General features: G+C 47.9%; 2 protein-coding genes across 14 annotated transcripts in view; both read right to left on the bottom strand.

Moving 5' to 3' along the window:
• Positions 1-5,554, bottom strand: part of GLE1 (GLE1 RNA export mediator) — a 43,465-nt gene extending 37,911 nt beyond the window's left edge. The window contains exons 1-2 of one of the 2 annotated variants that reach the window (XM_065878834.1): positions 5,403-5,554; positions 209-430 (exon numbers count right to left, since the gene is read on the bottom strand). In XM_065878834.1, coding sequence (XP_065734906.1) covers positions 209-430; positions 5,403-5,501 — 321 coding nt within the window. In that variant the 5' untranslated portion in view covers positions 5,502-5,554. The remainder of the gene's footprint in view (positions 1-208; positions 431-5,402) is intronic. The other variant, XM_065878833.1, reaches the window with a different exon arrangement.
• A 1,663-nt stretch (positions 5,555-7,217) lies between these two features.
• Positions 7,218-25,212, bottom strand: part of ODF2 (outer dense fiber of sperm tails 2) — a 31,411-nt gene continuing 13,416 nt past the window's right edge. For 7 of the 12 annotated variants that reach the window (XM_065878910.1, XM_065878911.1, XM_065878912.1 and 4 more), the window contains 14 exons: positions 24,544-24,675; positions 21,171-21,242; positions 20,031-20,102; positions 19,793-19,909; positions 18,931-19,116; positions 18,292-18,401; positions 16,419-16,554; positions 14,035-14,145; positions 13,785-13,889; positions 12,596-12,754; positions 11,149-11,249; positions 9,502-9,664; positions 8,953-9,078; positions 8,316-8,504 (listed from right to left, as the gene is read on the bottom strand). In XM_065878910.1, the coding sequence (XP_065734982.1) occupies positions 8,316-8,504; positions 8,953-9,078; positions 9,502-9,664; positions 11,149-11,249; positions 12,596-12,754; positions 13,785-13,889; positions 14,035-14,145; positions 16,419-16,554; positions 18,292-18,401; positions 18,931-19,116; positions 19,793-19,909; positions 20,031-20,102; positions 21,171-21,242; positions 24,544-24,675 (1,779 nt within the window). Of the gene's footprint in view, positions 8,505-8,952; positions 9,079-9,501; positions 9,665-11,148; positions 11,250-12,421; positions 12,755-13,784; positions 13,890-14,034; positions 14,146-16,418; positions 16,555-18,291; positions 18,402-18,930; positions 19,117-19,792; positions 19,910-20,030; positions 20,103-21,170; positions 21,243-24,543; positions 24,676-25,212 lie in introns of those variants that run through there. The other 5 variants (XM_065878922.1, XM_065878921.1, XM_065878915.1 and 2 more) reach the window with 4 other exon arrangements.

Here is a 25,212-nt window from a genome sequence, read left to right as displayed (position 1 = left end):
CTAAGAATAGAGAGGAATTTCTCTCTCTGGGTCTTCATAAAGAGAACGCTGGGTGATGTGGAAAACACTGTCGCTACAAACAGCTACAAGAATTCGAAGAAGCAACCATTATTTTCTCCAGAGTAAGGTCGCTGTAGTATGACAATGTTAAACACTTCAACTTTGCAGCCACCATTGTCTTTTGTCTTAAACTGATCAAAAGCCTTACCTTGGTTCCATCTGGTGTTGCTGAGGAGGCTGGTGAGAAGGCAGGGTCTCTGACAGGAGATTTGGGAACAAATGAAGGTTGGCCGAGGGCTGAAGTAGATCTAGGGGATGTTGAAGTCTCAGAGGGAGGTGGGTTCTCTTGCATATTGGGTAGGACATGATCTACTACCCATCCAGAGTAAGAAGACAGCTTGGGAAGAGACATACATTCTTCTAAAACATCCTAGAGGGAAGAGGAAGGTTAAGCTCAACTTGATGTCAACTGATCTAAGCAATCAAATATAATTTTGTCCTTATAATCCACTACATGCTTTACTGAAAATCTAAGAAGGCCTAAATAAATATATACATACATACATACCAAAGACCCAAAGTAACTGTATTAACAATCAGAGATGAAGAGAAAGTACAGTAGCTGCTTGATAATGACCTTGACTATTATCCTTTTAGAGTATCAGACTAAATAACCCTAACTACAGAAAAAGGAACAATGCACAAAGATGGTCATTAAAGCAGATTTGAGGCTTCCCTGGTGGCGCAGTGGTTGAGAGTCCACCTGCCGATGCAGGGGACATGGGTTTGTGCCCCGGTCCGGGAGTATCCCACATGCCGCGGAGCGGCTGGGCCCATGAGCCATGGCCACTGAGCCTGCGCGTCCGGAGCCTGCGCTCCGCAACGGGAGAGGCCACAGCAGTGAGAGGCCCGCGTACCGCAAAAAAAAAAAAAAAGCAGATTTGAAATCAATCTAAAACGTTGTAACAGAAAAGAACATGAAAGGAATTTTGAAGTAAACTATGGTATACACACTCAGTGAATATTAGTCATTTAAAAATGCCAATTGTGAATCCTATGTAAGGTTCAAATTTTTCCAGTTTTATTGAAAAATAATTGACAAACACCACTGTAAAATTTTAAGGCCTAAACACGATGGTTTGATTTATATATATTGTAAAATGATTAAATAGGTTCAGCTAACAACATCCATCTTCTCATATAGATATAATCAAAAGAAAGAAAAAAGGAAAAAAAATTTCTTCTTGTGATGAGACTCTCAGCAGGTACTCTCTTAAATTTCCTATATATTGTATAGCTGTGTTAGCTAACAGTCGTCAAGTTGTATACTACATCCCTAGTACTTATCTATCTTATAACTGGAAGTTTCTATTTTTTGACGACCTTACTCCATTTCCTCCTCCCCCAAGATTCAATTTTAAGTGAAAAAACAAGAGTATAAATAACTATGTCTACAATGATACAAAATAAATACAAATAAATACCCTAACAAATTTGACAGAAATATACCAGAAGTTAAGCTTGGGTGATCAGTGACATATTTCTACTTGTTCTAATTTTCTGTATTTAACTTCTAAATGAACATGTTATACCTTTTAAAATGAAAATAAGCAAATAAAAAATAGGCATAGAAAAGTGCTTACTAGGGACTTCCCTTGTGGTGCAGTGGTTAAGAAGCCCCCTGCCAATGCAGGGCACATGGGTTTGATCCCTGGTCCAGAAGATCCCACATGCTGCGGAGCAACTAAGCCCGTGCACAACTACTGAGTCTGCACTCTAGAGCCTGTGAGCCACAACTACTGAAGCCCGCGCACCTAGAGCCCATGTGCCACAACTACTGAGTCTGTGCTCTAGAGCCCCCAAGCCACAATTAATGAGCCTGTGTGCCACAACTACTGAAGCCCGTGTGCCTAGAGCCCGTGCTCCGTAACAAGAGGAGCCACCGCAATGAGAAGCCCGCACACCACAATGAACAGTAGCCCCCACTCACCGCTACTAGAGAAAGCCCACGTGCAGCAATGAAGACCCAATGCAGCCAAAAAAAAAAAAAAAAAGTTGATTTGGATCATATTTTAGATTCCACTTGTGATATCATATGGTATCTGTCTTTCTCTTTCTGGCTTACTTCACTTAGTCTGATAATGTCTAGGTCCATCCATGTTGCTGCAAATGGCATTATTTCATTCTTTTTATGGCTGAGTAGTAGTCCATTGTATACATATACCACATCTTCTTTATCTCTTCATCTGTCAATGGATATTTAGGTTGCTTCCATGTCTTGGCTATTGTAAATAGTGCTACTAACAACATCGGGGTGCATATATCTTTTCAAAAGGGAAGCCTCATACACTAGGGCGCAGTGTATGAGGCTTCCCTTTTCTCCACATCCTCTGCAGCATTTATTATTTGTAGACTTTTTAATGATGGCCATACTGACCAGCGTGAGGTGGTACCTCAGTGTAGTTCTGATTTGCATTTCTCTGATAATTAGCGATGTTGAGCATCTTTTCATGTGCCTATTGGCCATCTGTATGTCTTCTTTCGAGAAATGTCTTCTGCTCATTTTTGGAATGGGTTGTTTGTTTTTGTTATTGAGTTGTACAAGCTGCATGTATATTTTGGAAATTAAGCCTTTGTCGGTTTCATCGTTTACAAATATTTTCTCCCAGTCTGTAGGTTGTCTTTATTTTGTTTATGGTTTCCTTTGCTGTGCAAAAGTTTGTAAGTTTGATTAGGTCCCATTTGTTTATTTTTCCTTTATTTCTATTGCCTTGGAAGACTAAGAAAACACTGCTATGATTTATGTCAGAGAATGTTCTGCTTATGTTTTCCTCAGGAGTTTTATGGTGTCATGTCTTATATTTAAGTCTTTAAGCCATTTTGAATTTATTTTTGTGTATGCTGTGAGGAAGTGTTCTAACTTCATTGATTCATGTGCAGTTGTCCAACTTTCCCAACACCCTTCTGAAGAGACTGTCCTTTCTCCATTGTATATTCTTGCCTGCTTTGTTGAAGATTAATTGACTGTAGGTGTGTGGGTTTATTTATGGTCCCTCTATTCTGTTTCATTGATCCATGTCTGTTTTTGTCCCAATACCATGCTGTTTTAATTACTGTAGCTTTGTTGTATTGTCTAAAGTCTGGGAGGGTTATGCCTTCAGTTTTGTTCTTTTTCCTTAGGATTACTTTGGCAATTCTGGGTCTTTTGTGCTTGTATATAAGTTTTAGGATTACTTGTTCTAGTTCTGTGAAAAATGTCATGGGTAATTTGATAGGGATTGCAATAAACCTGTAGATTGCTTTGGGTAGTATGGCTATTTTAATAATATTGATTTTTCCAATCCAAGAGCATGGGATATCTTTCCATTTCTTTGAATCATCTTCAATTTCCTTTCCTCTATCAGTGTTTTACAGTTCTCAGAATATAAGTCTTTCACCTCCTTGGTCAGGTTTATTTCTAAGGTTTCTTTTTTTGCGGGGGGGATGTGACTTTAAAAGGTTTTTTTTTTTTTAAACTTTCCCTTTCTGATATTTCATTGTTAGTGTAAAGAAATGCAACAGATTTCTGTATGTTAATCTCATATCCTGCTACCTTGCTAAATTTATTTATCAGTTCTAGTAGTTTTTCTGTGGAGTCTTTAGGGTTTTCTATAGATAGTACCATGTAATCTGCATATAATAACAATTTTACCCCTTCCCTTCTGATTTGGATACCTTTCTATTTATTTCCCTTGTCTGACTGCTGTGATTAGGACTTCCAATTCTATATTAGATTAGGAGTGGTGAGAGGGGGCATCCTTGTCTTGCTCCAGATTTTAGCAGGAAGGCTTTCAGCTTTTCACCACCACTGAGTATTGTGTTGGCTGTGGGTCTGTCCCACAATAAAAGTAGCTTTATTTGTCCCATAATAAAAGTAGCTTTTATTATGTTGAGATATGTTCCCTCTCTACTCACTTTGGGAAGAGTTTTTATCATGAAAGGATGTTGAATTTGAGACAACTTTTTACTCTTTCTTTACGCCAAAATAAATTCCAGGAACAAAGTTTCAAATCTAAAAAATAAACCCATACCCATAAAAAACACCATCAACGGAGAAAGTAATTTCAACTGACAAACTAGAAAAAAAGATGAAATATATATCACAGATAAAGGAATATTATTATCCTTAATACCTAAAGAACTTATAAAATATTGGCAAAACCCCAATAGAAAAATGAGCCAAAGACATAAACTGGCAAATATACACACACAAGGTTACAAGTAGTGGATCACAACCCATGAGGATACTGATATAAACAATTAAACAGAAGGAACCCATGAGGATTCTGATATGAATAATTAAACGGAAGAGAAAAGAAAGCTCTTCCTTACAGTAGAATGCCAGCTAACAAACGTAGGAACGGTAGCTATAAAGAAACACCATTCGTCTACATCACAGAAAAGACTGATTCAGGAAGAAATCACCAATAAATGCTAACGGTGGAGGTTTGATAAGAAAAAAATATTTTTGTGTAACCTTGGACTACCTCCCAACAAAATACTAAGAAGTTACAAAAGGGAAAATGATGAACTTTAAGTGAATTTTACGTGGAAATATCTGGAAGTTACCGTTGTAACCAAGTGATCAAGGTGAGCATCACCAGTGTTGGGATGGGCTGAAGCATCTATGTGTGACTGATGTGACTTACTGAGGACACAGCATCATTTCTGTGGTAGTCCTGCTAAGAATGCATAACCTGAGTCTACACCATACAGATTCAGGCTGGAATTCATCCTACAGAATGTAACGTATGTATTCTTTAAAACCGTCAAAGACATAAATGCTTTAGAAGCGTTTCACATTTAAGTCTGAAGAGACAAGACATCATACCTGTAGCTAGATTACCAGCAACTCGGGAAGAGGAGTTATGCCTTAACCGTCTCTATATTCCCCCACCTGCGTGGTCTAGTACAGGGCTTTGCGAATCTTAGATGCAGTGACCACGCCCCCATTAAAGTTCCTAGGTCCGTCCAACGTCGTCTAAAAGTTTGGTCATTTCACTGGCAGCAATAGGTTAGGTCTTGTTAACCGTTCACCACTAAATCTGGATCTCCTAACACAAGAGACGCGCAGTAAACTAACTGACCCTGAGAGGCCAGGATTGCTTTGACAACATAGGCGCAGGCACCTAACGCCAGCTGCGGGGAGCAATGAAGCCTTCAAAGAGCACGTCTGAAGGGGAGCCACGGAAGGCTAGAATAGGCGAGGGACGGTGGTGCACACACGGAGTCAAGCAGCAAACCCGGGCTGTTACAAGAACGCACCGGTTCCCTGGCGCAGGACATGACAAGGGCTAGGGAAGAGCAGAGTCCTGTGACGAGGGGCAGGAAGGACCACCGCCCCCTTTGGGGCCACTGCTCACCTCGCCCCGCAACAGCCAATCGCGGTGGTAGCAAATGCGACCTTTGTCAGACCTGCGCAGCGCCTGCAGGGTCTCCCAGCAGCGACCCTCGGAAGGCATGGCCTGCCCCGCTACAGTTCTCCAGGGGCGCCGCTTGAGACAAAACAAGTCCTCGAATCAGCCGACCGGAAACAGGTGCTCGCTTCCGCTTCCGGGGCGCAGACGTAGCGACGCAGTTCAACCCCGCCCCTAACGGCTGCATGGCCCCGCCTCTGGCACTGAGCCCGCCCACCAACGCGCCTGCGCACAGGGCTTGGCCCGAGGCTCGCTCCCCTGCAGGGACCTCCGACCTGGGGGCTTCAGAAGGCTGGGCCTTCCAGGTTGCAGAAAACTGAACAGGTATTGATGAGCATGTGGAGAAATTGGAACCCTCATACATACGCTGCCAGTGGGACTCCAAAATGGGTCAACTCCTGTGGAAGACAGTCTGGCAGTTCATCAAAAGGTTAAAGAGGGACTTCCCTGGCAGTGGTTAAGACTCGTGCGCTTCTACTGCAGGGTGCGCGGGTTCCATCCCTGGTCGGGGAATTAAGATCCCGCCTGCCTGCGGCCAAAAAAGTTACCATTAACCCAGCAGTTCTACTAAATATATACGCAAAAGAAATGTGTCCACAAAAAACTGGTAGAATATTGAATTACTTGTAACAGCCAAAAAATGGAAACACGTGTGTTCGTCAACCAATGAGTCAATAAAATATGGTGTATCCACACAATGTGATATTATTGGGCCATAAAAATGAAGTACAAATGCACGCTACGACATGAACCTTGAAAACATCGTGCTGAGTGAAAGAAGCCAGTCACAATATGATATGATTTATGTGAAATGTCCAGAGTGACAAAGCCAGAGAAACAGACCATTAGTGGTTGCCAGGGGCTGGGGGGAGGGGAATGGGGAGCAGCTGCTAATGGTATGGGTTCCACTGGGGTGTGATGACAATGTTCGAGAATTAGCTAAAGGTGGTGGTCGCACAACTTTGAATATACTAAAAGCCACTGAATTATACACTTTAAAAGAGTGAATTTTATGTGAATTATATCTCAGTAAATGAAATGTTCACCATTGCCTGAGGCCAGCTTTAACTAGGACCCTTTAACTTTTGACCCTTTTGCCCATTTCATGGGATCTCAGTCTGAGGCAGAAAGGAAAACTCTCGAGTTTGAAGCAATATAAACATTTCCCACAAACTCTCTGGACTTTCTGGAATACAACATTTTACGAAGAAAAATAGAACGCTCTTGGGAGAATCCCAGCAATGGACCGGAAAAGAGGTGTTTCCCGCACCATCATTACAAATAGCAGAACCCTGCACTGAGGAGGTTTTCATTAGTTTGGCAAACTAATGAAATGACAAACTATACAGAAATGAATGCACACTGGTGTAAGTTTGCCGACTGTTTTTTCTTAGGAAGAGCTTTCATACATTGGATGAAAGTTCAAGTCCATTTATGTTAAGGGTGTGAAAACAGGCTTGGTTTTGTGGCAGTGGTAGCTGGTAGTAGTGATTTCAGTGACCTTCCTTGGCAAAATTAAAAGCTGGAAATAAAATTAAAAACAAAACAAACAAACAAAAAAACCCAAAACATTAAAAGCTGGAAACTATGCATGTCTCCAAAACGGGGGGATGGGGAGGTGGGGGCGGTTCTGGTAGTGGAATCCAGATGCCTGGGTGGGAGCCATTGCTTTTGAGGACATAGGGGAACTCTTGGACTTGGGTTAGAGTGGCTGAGAGAGGACCAGACTGGATCTCCCAGAGGTCAGTACCAGCATAGTACACCAAATTTGTTCTCTTCTCTCTGAAGAATTTTTTTTCTTTTAAATACAGGAAAATGTGAAGAGAACAAAAATAGCCCATAACCTTATCATTCAGAAAACAATTAACATTAAAAAAATAGTAATACATACACATCCCATCTTCCTCCTAACAGCTAAAGTAGGCTACCCTCACACACTGAGCAGTGCCCTTCAGTGTGTCTCCTCCAGGCCTTTCACGGGATTGTAAGTGAAAGCACGCAAAGGAGAAAGAGCCAGCCTGGCCAAAATGAAATGAGGAGTCTCATGCACCAAGTCCTTTAAAAACGTTTACTGGCTCTCCTGCAGCATTTTACTGAATCATTTTTAGAAGAGGGCTGGGGCGGGTAAAGGAAATCATCCGATGGAGACTTAAATACTGATTATAAAAGCTTTTTGTAAAACAACATACATGTTTCAAGAATAAATGCATTCCACAGATACAAACCTGGCAAAGAGAAAAATCAATGAGATTGGGATTGTACTTTTACAAGGCGAACTGGACATAAGCCCTCGAGTGCCTATTGGCAAGTGCGTGAGGGCAAGTGGCCTTGAGGAAACTTGGCCATGAGAGGTTTCCACTGGGCTTGGGAGGGGAGCACCTTGGGGAAAACACCGTACCCGTGAAATAAGGGAAACAGCAAGTGAACATGAGGAGCGGTGAGGACCTCTGGCGAACAGCTCCTGCTGGTTCAGGTCAGGGAAAACCCAAGAGACAGTCCTAAAAAGAAGAGAGCTGTAAGGGAACTGGAGGGCAAGTCCAGTCCAAACATTCTCTTGGGAAAGGAATGAGCAAAGTCACGGTGAGTTACAATCTGACCCTAATAGTAGTAACTTTAAGGCCTGTCAGGGTAATTAAAAACTTCCGTCAGGCGATGCTGTCAGAGAGGAGAGAACGAAGTGGGTTCTGCTTCATCCCCTGCTGCTTCAGGCACTTCTCTGGAGCTAGTAGCTAAGACAAGACCCTGAACATACTTCATCACAGGACGAGAGAGGAAAACCAACAGGCTTTCTGGGTATGGCTTAGCAAAGCCTCAGTTCCCACGGCATCCATCCGAGCTCCTAGCCCAAGAGTGGCTGCCTTAGGCAGGAGGAGACCGGGAGCGGATGGGAGAACTCGTTAGGTAGGAAGTGTAGGGGCCATCCCCAAACACGTTGGCATAGGATGACTTCAGGAACTGGACGTAGTTCTGCATGCTGCGGTTGGTGCTCTCTGACTGCTCCAGGCGGTCTTTCAGGTCTTGCAGGCGGCTCTGGTAGCGGCGGTCAGCCTAAGAGGAGGAACGGGGCCGGGGCCAAGTGTGTGTGACATCCAGAACAGACAAACCCATAGGGACAGAGACTTTATTAGTGGTTGCCAGGGGTTGGGGGCAGGGGAATGGGAGTGGCTACTAACAGGTAATTTTCTTTCTGAAAATATTCTAAACCTGGATTGTGGTGATAATGGCACAACACTGAATATACTCAGAACCACTGAATTGTGCAATTTGAATGAGGGAATTTTACGGTAAATGCTGTCTTAACAAAACTGTTAATAAAAAAGGGGGTTGGCCTGGGATATCCTGAAGGGATGGGAAAGTGATGCGAGAAAAATAAAACCATGTCATATTCATAAAAATAACAGGACACCTTGCCCTGCAGGTGCCAGGAAGCTCAGATCTCAACCCACTCCCTTCTTGTCTGCTCCTACCCCGTCCTCCCACCCCCAGCCCGACTCACATCGTCCCGGCTCCGCCGGAGCTGGTTGAGTTCAGTCTTGGTCCTGCTCAGCTGGGCCTCAAGGTCCAGGATTTTGTTCTGGGCTGCTCGCTCCTTGGAGGCTGCGTGCTCCTTGGTTTGTTCCACCTGCCAGAAAGGCACAGAGGTGGGGCTGGCTTACCTGGCATGGGGAACACCTGGTAAAGAGAAGGCTGGGCCGCTCCCACTAACTGGTCTCGCTGTGGACAATTCTCTGGAGCCTCAGGGCAGGAGCAAACTATGGGGACAACTTCTGCAACCCCGCTTTACCTGCCCTTTGCCAACACTCCATGAGTCATCACCTAAGACGTGGTACACCTGTCTGATGCCCACTCAGGCAGCAATCAAAGGAGTGGTTGTGAATAAAGTGCCAAGTCCTTTACGATAATTGCTCACTTGATCCTTATGATGATTTCATGAGGCAGGTACTACTTCTATGTGCCCATTTCTCAGATGGAGAGATAGGCTCAGAGAGGTTAGGCGATTTGTCCAAAGACACAGAGATAGTTTAGTAATGGAATTGAGACTGACCTGCCTCCTGGCATCTTCAATGGCGCTCTCCAACTGCCTCGCCAGGGTCCCACATTCCCGGGTTTTCTCCTCTAGTCGCAGCTGGGACTGGTGGATTGCCTCCTCCCTCTTGGCAATCACCTGTAGGAACTCGATATTCTGGGCACTGGTCGCCTCCAGTTTCCTAGGTGAAAGCATTCAATCAGATCCTGCTCGTCCCCCTGCCTGTCGGGTTCCACACAGCTGGGGGCTGCCAGCCACCCCGGGCTGGGGTTCTCATCACACCAAGAATCTCCAAGGAACAACAGGAATAAACCAAAGAAATCTGCTGAGCAGCAAGGCGGCAAGGAGCTGGACGAAGTGTGGGAGAAGCACAGACTGACCGCGGCTGTGCTAAGTCTGTATGTCATCACGTGTAATACGGCAACTTGCGGCTCAGGCAGGTGGGTTCCATCATGATTCCCACTTTACAGATGAAGAAACTGAGCCGAAGACAGGTGAAGTCATTGGCTGAGGCCAGCACAGCTAGCACATCTGTCACCGAAACCTACGTGCTTAACTTCTTCTGTTCACTGTTGCCTCCCTCAGCAAAGGGACTTCAGCTGCGCCACTCAACATCATACATGACCAGCCATGGGGCAGCAGTGACCATCCCGTGTGTACACATGGTCCTCGCTGCACTTCCAGGGCACCTTGCAATTTAAGGAGCTCTGCAAGTCCTGCTGAATCCAGCTACACCTTCGAGGCCAGCAGAGTAGAGGTGGAGCCCAGGGCAGACCACCTGCTTTAAGTCCCTGCTGGCAGGCTGTGTGAGCCACCTGGGCCAGTTACAGCCTCCTGGGACCCCAAGCCTTTCACCTCTGAAAACTGAGGCTCCAGCCCTCATTTTACAGATGCTAAAAGCCCTGGAGGAAGACAGTCTAAGTCGCAGCTTTGCCAAGTACCAGCTATGTGACCTTGGGCAAGTCACTTAACCTCTCCCTGAGCTCAGTTTCCTCACATCTAAAATATCAACTCGTATATACTAACCTATATGGCACATTTTTGCATGCCGGGTAGTATGCTAAGCCCTTTGAGGATTATCTCATGGAGGACTCACAATAATCCCATGAGCTGGGTTGTTATCCCTACCTTGGTCCCTTTCTCAAGGTGAGTAAACTGAGGTTCAGAGGGTGAAATGACTTGCTCAAGATCACAATGCAGGTTAAGTGGCCAAGTTGGGACCAAGGCCCAGAGCTTCTGATTCCAAAACGTGTCCTCTTTACCCGACTGCTTCCAACAGTCCGTGAGGAACAGGGAAGAACAGATCAGAAAGGTCTTGGGAAGGACGATCGGGAGCAAAGAGCAGAATGGGGGGAGGCCCCCACCGCAGCATCCTGGCCCTGCCCGTTTGCTTGGACGAAGCGTGCCTTTCTGATAGGTGATGCCTATGGATGGTCTGACCTTGATCACACTGCTACGGAGCGTCCCCCCTGGCCGGAGAACGCCTTCCTCTCTCCCACAACGCCTACCACTGCAATGGAAGCAGCTTTTCCTCTAAGGTCTGCCTAGTACCTTCCAGGGCCTTGAGTCTCTCAAACGCTTCTGCACACTAGGCCCAAAGCAGCTAAGTGGCTGAAAGTCTCAGGTCCTAGGAAGAGGACAGAGATGGGACCAAGTGCCTCTAACCTCTCCAGTTCATCCACCTTCAGACTCAGCTGTTTATTTTCCTTCTGGGAAGCCTGATGTTTCTCTCTTGCCATCTCCAGCTTGTCCCCCTGATGTTCGATCTAAAATGACAGGAACACAGACTGGTTTACGAAAGAACTTCCCGGTACAGCCCTCCCTTCTCCCTGTGACCTGTCATCCACACCCAGGAGAGAGGCACACTGCCCTCAGCAGGCATCTGAGTCTCAACGCACAACCTGGAGGAGAGGGGAGAGCGGGGACAGGTTAGGCCCGACCCCCGAGATTGAAGGCTTTCCTGCGCCGAGAGAAGCCAGCTTCGATCCTGAAGAGCCACGACGACACTTCCTTGATCAGGAGAGGCCAGTCAGTGGGATCTGGGCGGACGCGAGAAGGCAGAAGCAGACGGCAGGCCTAACTGGCCCACATGACACACCACGGAGCTTTACCGAGGATGTAGTTGGGACCGCTGAGTTCATTCTTCTTAAATGGGGACAAATGCAGGCAAGGCCACAGGAAATCTACTGAGTCCTTCAGGCTGGCAAGTTTGAGAAGTTATCCAGAAGGCTGCTTTCTGCAGAAGCCTCAGACGTCTGGGCCTGAAAGGCCCTGAGAATGCTCAGGTTCAAGAGAAGCCTGGTGATTTGAGAGTGCTGAGAACCTGGGCTTGGGAACCAGACAGAGCTGGCTGGGTTCCAATCCCTGTTGACAAGTATTAGCTCTGTGACCTCAGGCAATGACTTCTCCCCTCTATGCCCTGGGCTGCTTTCTGTAAAATGGGGAAAATAAGACCCCTTACAAAGTTCCCGGGAGAATTCAATGAGGGAATGCTGGAGCACCGAGCACGTGCTCAAACAATGGTAGCTACTTTCACTGGTACTACAAGGAAGCAGGTTAAGAGAGGGGAAGGGTCTTGCCCAAGGTCACAGTGCAGACGAGAGGCATAGCATTTCTTAGACACCGTAGGCTTGGTTCCAGTAACCCAGAGGCAGACTGCTTCTGGTAGAAAGGAAGTCCTCTTTCAGGACCCCTAGCTCAGGCAAGGGGTCTGTTAAGACTACGGAAAGGCAGCTAAAGCAAGAGAAAGATGGAAAAAAAGAAAACCCATGGCTTGGTGTCTGCTGGTGGCGCATGGCTGAGGGCAGCAGCGGAGCGGGAAGGGCAGAGGCTGGCGGAGACTTGGAACCCTCGGGGAGGGGCAAGAGCAGGAGGGCCCGGCAGCTCCAGTCGAGTGGCGGCTCCTATAACTACAATCACATTGTGCAAACACAAGGCATTTGGCACACCAGACTTTTATTTCACAGCACTGATGATAGCTCACTCCTCTGAGAAAGCGGCAGCCAAGAAAAAGGAAGTGGTCCTCCCTGGGGGCCGGGGGGCGTGCAGCTCATCTTGGTAAGCGGGCCCCCGCTCGGGCTAGTTCGTGGGAACCTTTCTGCCAGTCCCTTACCCGGCTGCGCAGGTCTGATATGATAGCTGTGAGGTCGATGTTCTTCCTCTCATAGCCCTGCAGCTGGTCTTGGCACTCTGCCAGCTTAGCCTCCGTGATCTTGAGAATATCAGGCAGCTGCTGCAGGTCAGCCAGCTGGGACTGGAACTGCCTCCGCGCCTGGAGTGGGAGAGAGGGGCCCACCGTTGGGAAGGGCCTGGCTGTTGAAGAGGCCAGGCAGAGTGCTTTGGATTTAGGGCAGGGCCGCCCTCAGTCCCCAGAAAGGATCCTGAAAGATCCACGGGCAGAAGTGCGGCCTCCCTGCAGGCCACTGAGGGTGTCCAGCTGTTCTCTGGGGGGACACACTTGGCCCTGACTGGCCACTTGAGCCTGCCACTCCTTCAGTCATTGAAGAATAATGGCAACCATGTAGCAAACTCCAGGACCCAGGCATTACTCATTAAATTCATACAACAACCTATTAAGTAGGTGCCGTTATCCCCATATAAGGACGCTGAGGATCAAAGGATCATTTGCCCGTGGTCACTCAGCTACAAATTGGCAGAGGCAGGATTCAAGTCTAGTCTAACCTCAAAGCCCCTGGGAAGGCAATCACAATGCTCTAGGTCAGAGGGAAAGCTACGGCCTATCTGGGCTTAGTACATCCTTGTATTAACGAGGAGCCTGAGGACTAGAGAGAGGCAGTGACTTGCCCAAGGTTATGCAACAAGTTAATGGCTGAGCCTGGACTCAATCCATCTCCAAGGTTACTATTAAGATGACCCCTTTGCTTCTAGAGAGACAAGTCATCTCTAGAAGAATAAGGCTCTTTGGGGAAGGGGACAGGAGGAACACTTTCGGTTGGCACAAAATAAAGACACCACACAGGATGAAATAGGCACAGCTAAGGCCTGACAGATCTGTGGATTTGAATCCACTTGGATGTTCCAAGCAGGGGAAATTTTTTTTAAGGAAAGTGAAGAAAGAAGGTAATCAGGATGAGACAGAGGGATAATGAGGAAGCAGGAGAGAAGGAAGAGATGAGACGAGGAAGGAGAGAGTACGTACACAGTAGAGTGGACCAGCCCAGCAATAAGAACCTTCATGAATCTCTGTCATCCACATCGGAAAGGGCCAATGACAAACAAGACGGACAGACCGACAGACATGGGACTGGGTAGGGGAAGAGGGCGAGGAAGGGGAGCAATACCGTTTCAATCTCTTTGTTCATCTCATCTTTAAGGATCTTGTTCTCTTTGTCACAGCGTTCCAGCTGGGCAGCCACTTCATCAGCCTCCAGTCTGGTCTTCATCACCTGGGGACCAAGAAAGCATCGGGCCATCTTAGGCAGAGCCAAGATTTGGTGAAAAACACCTTCCCAGGAGAGGCCTTATGGTGAGTCTCCATCCCAGCCTCCTGGGAGGCGCTGCCCTGGCAGGCTTGGCACCTGAGAGGCCTACCTGACTCTTATAGTTGTCAATCATTCCCTCATAGTTCTTAACCGATGCCTTCAGTTGCTGAACCTCGACGTGCGCCTGGTTGAGTTTCTCCTCCATTGGGGTGAAGCTAGCCTAGAAGGGATGGCTCGTTGGTCACCAGTGGGAAGGTTCCGGGGCAGGTGGCCATCCCACCTACTCAAACCCACGCCAGCAGTTTTCCTCAGAGAGGCATCAGGGCAGGATTCCTGATAAGACCAACTCAAGTGAATACAGATGCAAATAAGAGACTCCTGTGTTTTTTGTTCTAATTACAAAAAGCAGTACATTATGGGGGAATTCCCTGGCGGTTCAGTGGTTAGGACTCAGTTCAGCACTTTCACTGCCAGGGGCCCGGGTCCAATCCCTGGTTAGGGAACTAAGATCCCACAAGCCTTGCGGCTTGCCAAACAAAAAAGAAGAGCACTACATTATCACTAAAGAAAAGGGAGATAAAACCAAGAAAAATGAATCATGATGCCTTATTATATGGCTATATATTGATAACCGTGTAGCTATTTTATTTTTTCCAATAAGAATGGGATTATGATATACTTACTGCCTTGCAACCAACTTTTTCAATTAACAAGTAAGTTGGGAACTACTTCTCTCATCAATGAATGTTCTCCTACAACCCAAATGCTCACCTTAGCAGATAGGACAAAATAAATCACGGTATCTCAAAAAAATAACAAGCAATCATTTAAAAGAAAGAGATAAAGCAAAAAAAAAAAAATCTAAAAAGATATCCACGGAATATGGTTGAAGGAGAAAAGCGAGCTGCAGAATAATGGCTGGATGAATGGATGTGCATGTGTTTGAATGTGTATGTGAGTATCAGGGGAAAAAACTGGAAAAATACACATCTACGGTAACAGGGACCTTCACTTCTATATAACGTTTCTGTGATGTTTTCAACTTTCACTATGAGCATATTTTATCTTTGTAATGATAACAGCTAGGAAAATACACTTCTACAATCATTTTGAACAGTCACACTGTGTTTCACCACACAGACATACCATACTGCAACCAATACCGCAGCTAATTGTTAGACACGGGGCTTATCTGTCATTTATCCAACAATTGCACTACAACAAATGAGATACTATTATCCTTCCACCAGAGTGGCTAAAATGAAGAAGATGGACAATACCAAGTATTAGCTCACATATCCCTGATGGGAGTGGAAATCTGTACAACTGCTTTACTATTTGTTGACATCTACCACAGCTGAATTTGTGTACACCGCCTGATGACTTGGCATTTCTATTATACTTCAAGGTATAGAAACTGTAAAAATACACCAAATATATGCACCAAAAGAGGTACAAAGACGTTCTACAACCCAAATGTCCACCGACAGTAAAATGGATAAACACATCGTGGTGCATTCATACACTGCACTGCACTGAGAATGATGAACTGCCACACATGACATGGGTAACTTCCACAAACATAATGCTGAGTAAAAGCCATAAAGGCCAGGCACAAAGTTCAAAACCAGGCAAACTAATCTGCGGTGACAGAAGTCAGGATAACCGTGCCCTTGGCAGGGGGTGTCTATAACTAGGCAAGGTCACCGGGGTGCTGGCTTTAAGGTTCAATCAGGGTGACTGATGGACATAGTTACATTCATTTTGTGTACCTTTCTGTATTATACTTCCTTAAAATCAATTTTACTTAAAAAAAATCAGTAATAAATAAATAAATAGATCTAGATGTTATTGCCCAGATCAACTAAAAACCAAGATCCAACCTGGCTCTGCAACATCTACCTCTTTTCGGTTGCCTCTCGCCCTCGGTGTGCTGGGAGGGTGTAGAGGGAGTGGTTAAGAGCTAGTGGTTAGAGCCCCAGGGTCAGACTGAGGTTCAAATCCCAACTCCAACGCTTCCAAGGGCAAAAGCTTGGCAAGAAACTTAAACTCTAAGCCTCAGTTTCCTTATTCTGTAAAGTAGAGATAATAATTACACTATCGGGAGGCTAAAGTGAGAATTAATGCATGTGAAGGGGCCCAGTAGTGCCCCAGAAGAGTCAATGTTAACCCCAAAGTCAGGTGCATCTCACACGCAGGGGCTGACTGTCATGCTAAGCACTTCACACGCATCACCACCTTCTCACGAGGACCTCATTTCCTCCCGCTGAGGAAACTGCAGCAACACAGGAGGAAACGTCCCGTTCAGGTCCTGCAGCTCTAAGAGGCAGAGTCAGGACTTGAATCCAGGTCTTTCCGACTCCAGAACAAGCCCTCTTATCACGCTGCTGCCTCCAGGCCCTCTGAAGGGTGGTCATCTCTGGGGCCCAACCAGGAGTACCATCAGCCTCTGCTCTCCACCCAACCATCCTGGTCCCGGCTCTCACTACCGACCTTCAGCCTCTCATTCTCTAGCTTGAATGCGGAGTACTCGGCAGTCTGCCGGTGTAGTCTCTCCACCAGGCTGTCCCGGTCTTCCCGCATCTTCTCCTCCAAGGTTTGTTGTTGGTTTACAAGATCTGTCACCCGGCTGGAAGGTCACAAAGTGAAAGCAGACAGAATCAATTCCACAGGTTGTGAGCAGCCCTGGACTTGGTATGGAGTAGGGCCAAGTGTTCCTACCCAGGTCACCCATGTCTCTCTTCTTGGCACCCTGCCTGCTCCCCAGTCTCCACCCCGAGGAGCAGCTGCCCTGCCACTGTCGCCTGTGGCATTCCCAGGTATCCCACTTCATATTAACAGCCTTTTAAGGTTTGTCTCTCATACCACCCCCTCCAAGAAGCCTTCTCTGTTGTGATCCTCCTGTGAGGCTGAGACACTCCCTGAAGACAAGGGCCAGAGACACAGTCCCTCCCCAGCTCCCCACGGCACCCCCTGGATCTCTTAACCCGTTAGGAACTGAAGTTAGGACAGAACTCGCAGGCCCAGTGGTCAGGGATAACCCCAGGCACCCGTCTCCCTCAGACACATATTCCACTGGGGTTCTGTCTCCCCGAGTCGAGGGCAGGTGCCATGAGCAATAACAAGGCACAAGCTTCCCTTGCTCCCTTCCCCTACCCGCAGGCCCTCAGCAGGGCTATAATCCAAGAATAGAGACTGAGGAGAAGAGCACTGGGGCTCTCGACTGTAGACCCACCTGATACTGCAGAACCTTTGCACAGTGTATGTTTTCAGTATTGATAAATTACAGTTCACCACTCAGCAAATATTTAGTGAGTACTGACTAGGCCCAAGCAAACGCCTCGTATTGGTTTACTGGCAAACTCCTACGCAACTTAATTTTTTAGTGTTTAATTTTTTTAATTAATTTATTTCATTTATTTATTTTTGGCTGTGTTGGGTCTTCGTTGCTGCACACGGGCTTTCTCTAGTTGCGGCGAGTGGGGGCTACTCTTCGTCGAGGTGCGCAGGCTTCTCATTGCAGTGGCTTCTCTTGTTGCAGAGCACGGGCTCTAGGCGAGCGGGCTTCAGTAGTTGCGGCACGCGGGCTCAGTAGCTGTGGCTCGCGGGCTCTAGAGCGCAGGCTCAGTAGTTGTGGCACATGGGTTTAGTTGCTCCACGGCATGCGGGATCTTCCCGGACCAGGGCTCGAACCCATGTCCCCTGCATTGGCAGGTGGATTCATAACCACTGTGCCACCAGGGAAGTCCAATGCATTTGTTTTTTTTACTGCTGTAACCTTCAAGGCCAACACATAGCCTGTTATATAGTAGATGCTCGATAAGTATCTTTAAATGAATGATCACATGACTATAGCTGACTCTGAGAATGGTCACTGTTGACAGTTCAACAGTGGCAAGAAAGGTATGAGTTCAGTCACCTTCAACTTGAGGCCACTTTTGCCCCCTACTTCCAGGCCATACCTCTGACCTACTGACTGGTGGACAAAACGACTGAGAGAAGACAGAGGGATTACCAGCTGACCTGTGCCCCAAGGACAGGAAGGAGGATACCAGTGTGCCTGTGCCCATTTCCCATGCCGTGCAGACTGGGGCCCAGCTCAAGCCCAGGTGTGAGCAGAGAAGGCCCCTGCATAGTGCCTGCCAGGGGGCAGGATGCTGGGGTGGGGGCTGGTGCCAGGACCCAGGGTCCAACCAGAAGGCCCACCCCAGGGCCGCCCACAGCTCAGTCCGATGCAGCCCCTGACCAGAGGAGACCAGATGGCAGCCGTGTGAGCGACGTGAGCTGTCGCGGGTTGCCTGGCGCCGTGCACTGGCACACCCCCTCCTCCCATCGGCCCACACGCCCTCTCCTAACACAGACGTACTCGTTCAGGACAATAATTTCCAGCTCGAGGTCCCCCTTGTCTTTCACAACTTGGTTGTAGCGGCTCCTCCATGATTCCAGAGTGGATAAAGCTTCAGCAACATAAAGATCCTGGGAACATGGGACAGAAGGGCCCATCAGCCTGGTGTCACCGCTGAAGCCAAGCGAGCTAGGAATCACCCCAGGTCACCCCTCACCCTGATAACTTCAACCTCACTCCTGCAATTCCTTCCTAGAAGCACTGAGAGTGAAGCGGGAGCCCAGCTGTTGCTTTTGAGTTTCCAGCATCCCACGCGCCCTGACTGCAAATCCTTCCTTAACCGTCATTCCCACCCACAATATGGATGTGGTTAAAATGTCCCACAAACCCTCCACTTGTCTCCAGCCAGCTGCCCACCCCCATCGTCATCCTTTTACCCATTTACTGCCCCCCCCCCCCGCCTCTCCCTCCATCCAGCAGCCAGCAGTCCTCCCAGCTCATTCACCCTTTTCCACTGCCATCTTCCTCTCCGTTCGCCCACCCGCCCGGCCACCTCTACTCAGCTTTTCACCTCTCCCTGCTCAAAGCAGCCATCCGCTGTCAGCCAGCCCACCCCCGACCCTTCGCCGTCGGCCAGCCCTTCTCGGGGAGGCCTGCTACCTTGTCAGCAAGCTGCACGTGCAGCTGCTCAGCGTACTCCTCACTCTTCTCAGCTCGTTCTTTCTGGGCTCGGATGGCCCTCTTCAAGGACTCTTTGTCTCGTTCTCCCTTCTGCTTCAGTTCCTTCAGCTGCTCCATGATGGCCTCCACTTCCGCCTTATGCTGGTTTCCGCTGCGCTCCAGATTCTGGGAGAGGACGGCCCGGGAGCAGGTGCGGGGAGAGGGACAAGGATGAGGGAGAGTCGGAGGAGAGAGACAAGGAAGGCCGGGAAAGGGCAAGGCAGAGAGTAGAGGTGAGAGGGGACGAGCAAAAAGAAGGAATGAGGGAGAGAGAAATCAGGTCAACTGTGTGGAGGCATAAAGCTCCCCCAGTGCAGAGCAGAGGTGAAGGCCCTTCCCAGCTCTCCATAGCACCCCTCCCATTGCTGAACCCACTGGGGTCTTAGTGTGAAGACAGAGCTCTTCTGGAATCCTTCCTTGAACTCAACATAGTGGTCAGAGATATTCAGCAGAGCTGCTGTGTGTCCCTCAGCAGAGCTGTGACCTCAGCAGGTCCCTGGCTCAAAGATGCAAGCTGCATTGGAGCCCACCCCCTACCCCATGGGTAGTTACGAGAACTGAAGGCCTAAGGGATTAAGTGATTGGCTCAGGGGCATGGCACCCAATTGGTCACTGCTGGGAAGGGCACCCAAGACCCTCAGGGTCCACTGCTCTTGCCACTGGCTCAGAGTGCTTTGGCAACAGCGGCCCTGTACACCTTTAGGGCAAAGCCTTCCTGAGTGTGAGAGCCTTGGCCAGGCCACTGCCCTTCGACTGCCAGGCCCCGCCCCCTCCCTTCCCCACCTGTGGGGCTGGCAGGTACCTTGATCTGCGTGCACAGGCGACTGTTCTCTGCCTCTTTGCACCGAAGCTGTGCCTGCAAATGCCCACGCATGGTCTCCATGGACTTCGAAAGCTCAGATGCTGTCTTCGCTTGAGCCTTTGGAGAGACAGAGAAAGTGGCAGAGCCGGGGTTTGAACCCAGCTCTCCTGTTCCAGAGCGCACTCTACCCACTAAGCTCTGCTGGCCCATATAGAGGAGCAACTGCTGGGGACGGTACCTTCTCACATTGTATTTCCTGGAGGAGCTCTTCCACCTCCTTGTCTTTGTCTTGCAGCAGTAATAGCAGGCGCTGGAGAGGGCACACACACACACTGTCTGAGCTCCCTGCGAAGGGTGAGGAGGCCCCGCCCAGGGAGGACAAACACTCCTGTGAGTGCCTGTCCCAAATACATTGGCCCAAGTCACACAGAGACTCTAGCAGGAAGCACCCAACATCTGTATCACAATTTTTTACAACAATTTAAAATAATGCTAGTTGTGGGACACACTGAAACACAGACACACAAAACACTAAGTAAGCCCCATAATCCCCCACCCAGAGATCACCATTGTTAGCACACATTAAAAAGTCAGATACCTATTTTGCACTATAACCACATTTACCATAGTGTGACTAAATCTTCTATATCTTTTGAAAAAGCACCTTAACATTTCAATTTACGGATGTATCATAATTTGATAAGGCTCTTCAGCTGGGAATGCAGGTTTAGGCATTATCGCCATGACCGCTGAATCCCCTACAGCGATGTTCGGCCAGGCACCGAGGGCCAAGGGCCAAACCTCGGGAACCATGGTCTCTATTTCTTTCTTTCTCTTGGAGACTCCCAACAGGCATTAATACATCAAAGGCTCCAAGAGGTATTGTAGTTAAGCAGCTGGTTTAACTTGTCATTCAGGCTGGGCAGCAGTTCCCCAAATTTATTTGGCCATGGATCAACCCCCCTTTTGTTTCTTGTACCCATTAACACCTTGAGGAACTCAGGGTTCTATGCAACAGACTTTGGAACATGCTGCCTTGGGAGAGATTCCTTGGGAGGATAGGAATTGTTGAGTCAACAAGTCTGTACCATAATACAAATAAGGAAATTCAGGGAACACTCTGATGATTTACAAATCCATCACTGTCAACACCATCCCTCATGCTGATGTCCAGCTTGGTGGTTCAAGCTCTCGAGTGATTGACTAGACAAGCCCGGTGGGGCAGGAGGGACGGGGATATGTGTTTCATGATTTCACAGATCATGAAACTAAGACCCAAAGAAAAGTCAGAGCGGGGCTCCAGCCCTCTTGCCGCCACTCAGCACCTCTACGCCGTCGCCTATACCCCCTGGAGCAGGCAGGGGGAGCTGTGTGTTACCGCTTTCTCGGAGTCCGCCTCTGCCAGCCGTTTCAATAACGTTCCTTGTTGCTCCATCAACTTTTCGGAATCCTTCAAGGGAAGGCAGGGAAAGCCAACTCATTAAGCAATAAACTGAGATGTCTACATCCTCTAGGTCCTGTTCCTTTTCTAAAAATTATACTTCTAATGATAGAAGTAGTAAATTATATTCTCATTATAAAATATTTAATGAAAACCGATAAAGTCCCCCTCATCCCTACCTCCAAATCCAGCCCTGCTGTTATGAGTTCGGACTGTCCTGCCCATCCTTTCTCTATGCATTTATACGTAGCTACACCTAGAGAAGTATCTTTTGGGGGATGAGGGGTGAGAAGGGATTAATGTGTAATTTTACCAAAATGGTATCATACTGTATTTTTGTGTCACAACTGGATTTTTTAACCACAGTTTTATTGAGATATAAATTCAGATACAAGTCACCAATTTGAAATGTATAATTCAATGGTTTGTGGTATATTACAACAAACTTTTTCATTTTAAGTGTAAAATTCAGTGGCATATGGTACATTTCCAATATCGTGTAACCAGTATTACCATCTAGTTCCAGAATTTTTTCATCACCCTAAAAGGAAACCTGCACCTGTCAAGCCGTCAGTCTCCATTTTCCCCTCCCCCCAGCTCCCCCAAACCCCTAATCTGCTTTCTTTTTTAGGGGGCGGGCGCACCACATGGCTTGCAGGATCTTAGTTCCGGGACCAGGGATAGAACCCAGGCTCCAGCAGTGAAAGTGCTGAGTCCTAACCACTGGACCGCCAGGGAAATCCCCAACCCTAATCTGCTTTCTGTCTCTAATATGCCGTGGCATTTTTTAACTTCTCCCCGTAACCTTTGGGCAATAAGGTGGTTCCCAGGCTTTGCAGCTGTAAACACGGCAGCAGTGGACATGTTGGGCACGTACTAAGTGTCTCTCCAGGATTGATACAAAGAGTAAGAATGGCTGGGCCCGAAGATCTGTGATTTGTGGCAGGTGACATGCCCTGCAAAATGCCTGCACTGACGCACACAAACAGGACGTGAGAACGCCGGGCAGTAGCCAGCCTCTGCCTGTTGCCAGTCTTGCCAGCATGAATCCTCCTGTTTTAGTTTGCATTTCCCTATTTATGCATATGCTTATTAGCCATTTAAGCTTCCTCTTCCCCAGACTGCCTGCTCACACCTTTGCCCACTCTCGCACAGGGCTGTGTCTTTGAACTGTCTCTATTCTTCCCAGTCACCTAAATAAAGTGTCCCTAGAAGAAATCTCACCCCCCTTTCCCTTTCAGTCCCACAGGTCACCTTCGCAGGCTAAGAGAAAAGGGCTCCCTGGTCCCAAAGTTTCCCAGGAACCTAGGAACTGGAGGAAGACAGCATTATGGGTTCTCTAGCAACAAGAGGAGGCAAAGAACGTAGGACGAAAACCTAGGCCAGGGCCCCAGAGCCTGAAGCTATTCTCACTGCCCCAACAGGCCATGCCCTCTGAGCCTCTGGGGGACTCTACACAAACTAACACACCATCTCACCAAATCCCCCACTCTAAGGAGCCAGGCACTATCACCACCCCCATTTCACAGACGAGGAGATCGAGGCTGGGAGAAGTGAGGTGAGCTGCCTGAGATCACACAGCCAGAGATGGCAGAGCTGGGCGCTAAGCCAAAGGACTCCAGAGCCAGAGCATTCCCCCAGCACACTGAGTACTCCCCAGTAAGCACCGCAGCGGGGCTGTGGTCGGGAGGGCCACATGGGCGGGAGGAGGCGAGAGCCTGTACAGAACCTGGAATGCCTGCTGCGGTGGAGTTTAAATTAGCTGACCCTTCACCTCCAACTGGAGATTCTGGGATTCCGGGATTGTAGGAGCTAAGAAGGCGAAAAGGGAAAAAACTGGTAGGAAGACGTTTTCTGAAGCCCCGCCCCCCCCACACCGCCCCCAGTCCCAGGACAAACAGCAGCGACAGCCACCATTTACCAAGTACCCACTGCATGCCAGGAGTACGCACAGTCCTCATCCACACATCACTTCTAAGTCCCTCACAACCCCACATGGAAGATGCTATTCCCATTTTATAGGTGGGAAAACTGAAGCCCAGAGAGGTAAAAATCACCCACCCATGAACACTGAGCTGGAAATGAAACAGATAAAACTATTTTAAGAGAATAATTTAGCTATAACTAGTAACATTCATAGAAATATATTCTGGAAACCCTCAAGTACACCAGGATAGTACAGACGAATGCGCAAAGTAACACTTGTAAAAGCAAACAACCAAAAATTGTCTCCATCAACAGAAGAGTGGGTAAATAAGTTGTGGTATTGTCATAAAATGGAATAGAGCAGTGAAAATGAACTACCTTAGGCTTCAAGGATAAAAATGGACGGATCTCATAGAAACATTGATTGAAAAAAGCCAACTCAGAAGAAAACATATGGAACAATATCATTTATGTAAAGTTTGAAAACATGCTAAACAATACTATATGTTGCTTAGGGATACATATATAAGTGAAAAACTCTCAGATTCCAGATAAAGTTTCCCTCTGGTGGGAAGATGAGGTTACTGCCAAAGGAGACACCAAGAGGGATTTAACCATGTGGACAAGTTTTGTTTGGAAAGCTGGATAGTGGGTACACTTTTACTTATTTTAAATATTAATTTTTAAACTACAAACAAAGGAAGTTGACACTGTTTTTTAAAAAAGTTAAACTAAAAAAAATATCTCATCAGGACGGGCTGTTTTTTTTTTTTTGGCTGCATCTCAAGGCTTGCAGGATCTTAGTTCCTCAACCAGGGATCGAACCCACGCCCACAGCAGTGGAAGCGCCGAGTCCTAACCACTAGACCGCCAGGGAAGTCCCAGCATGGGCATTTTGAGACTCTCGGTATCCCTTTGGTTTTGAACCAAACAGGAAGAGAGCTGTTTATACTGTCAGTCTTTTCAGAGTCATTTGCTAACATAAAATATATTTCAGAGACCACCTTTTAAGAAAACAAAGTGATACCATACAATGTGTCCGCCAGCCATTAAGCCGCCTGCTTCACCAAAACTCAGGTCTGGTCTTCTCCCCGCTTTGTCGCATGACCCCTGGGATGGGCTGAACCCCTGCCTGACTCTCCACTGCTCTTCTGACTTTCAAGGTCCTTCCTGTGCCACCAGGCCCACTTCAACAACGAAGACAGCACTCGTCTACCAGATGCCCAGCATTTCATATGAATGATTTCAGCAAATCTTTCTATGGCCCCCTCAAGTCAGGCAGGCACCAAGAATATTTTCTTTTTACAGACAGGAGCCTGCGGTGCTACAGGGCCAGGGCTCCGAGTGAGCACTGGGTAGGGGTGCGGCTAGGACCGCAGCTCACCTCTTTGCAGTGCTGTTCCCTCAGCAGTTCTCGGAGGGTGCGGTTGGTCTCCTCAAATGTGCTCAGCTTCTGCAGGAGAAGTTCCTTCTGCCTCGTTAGGGTGTTGATGTCCGTGCAGGTCATTTGTTTCTCCTGGAAGACAGCAGGCAGTCTTGCCAGGCACGGGTGGAGAAGGGAAGAGCTGGCACAGGGAGTCCCCATGGGGAGCTTAAGAGGTATTGGTGCCAGGCAGCCCGGGCAAGAAGAGCTGGGCAAAGGCAGGCTTCCCGGAGGAGGCAGACCTGGAAGGATGGGCAGGTTCCGAGCCTGCTGAGAACACCAGGTGGGGAAACGGGCGGGAGAGTTCAGTGTGGGCGAGTGCAGTTAGGGTGGGCTTCTTGGACGAGGTGCGCTTCCTGGACGACAACATTTGGTGGCTGATACTGGCAGGAATCAGACACGTGCCTTGACTCACTGTGATCCCAGGAGACCCACGATGACATCTCAGAGGCCCTGGCTACCAAAGGTCAGCCTCGAAGGTCAGGGCCCAAGAGTGAGAAGAGGGGTGGGGGCCGAGGAGTTAAGTGTGCCCTGCCCTGGCCTGAAGATGTCATAAAGTCAGCATGACGACTGCGTAAAGACCCCGCCACGGTGTGCAGCTGCCTCCGCTCTGGGCCCGGCCCCGGCACT

Source organism: Phocoena phocoena, chromosome 6, assembly GCF_963924675.1.
Source record: "Phocoena phocoena chromosome 6, mPhoPho1.1, whole genome shotgun sequence".
Classification (NCBI taxonomy): Eukaryota; Metazoa; Chordata; class Mammalia; order Artiodactyla; family Phocoenidae; genus Phocoena; species Phocoena phocoena.
The sequence above is the reverse complement of the archived record's forward strand: the minus strand, read 5'-3'. Positions and strand labels throughout refer to the sequence as shown.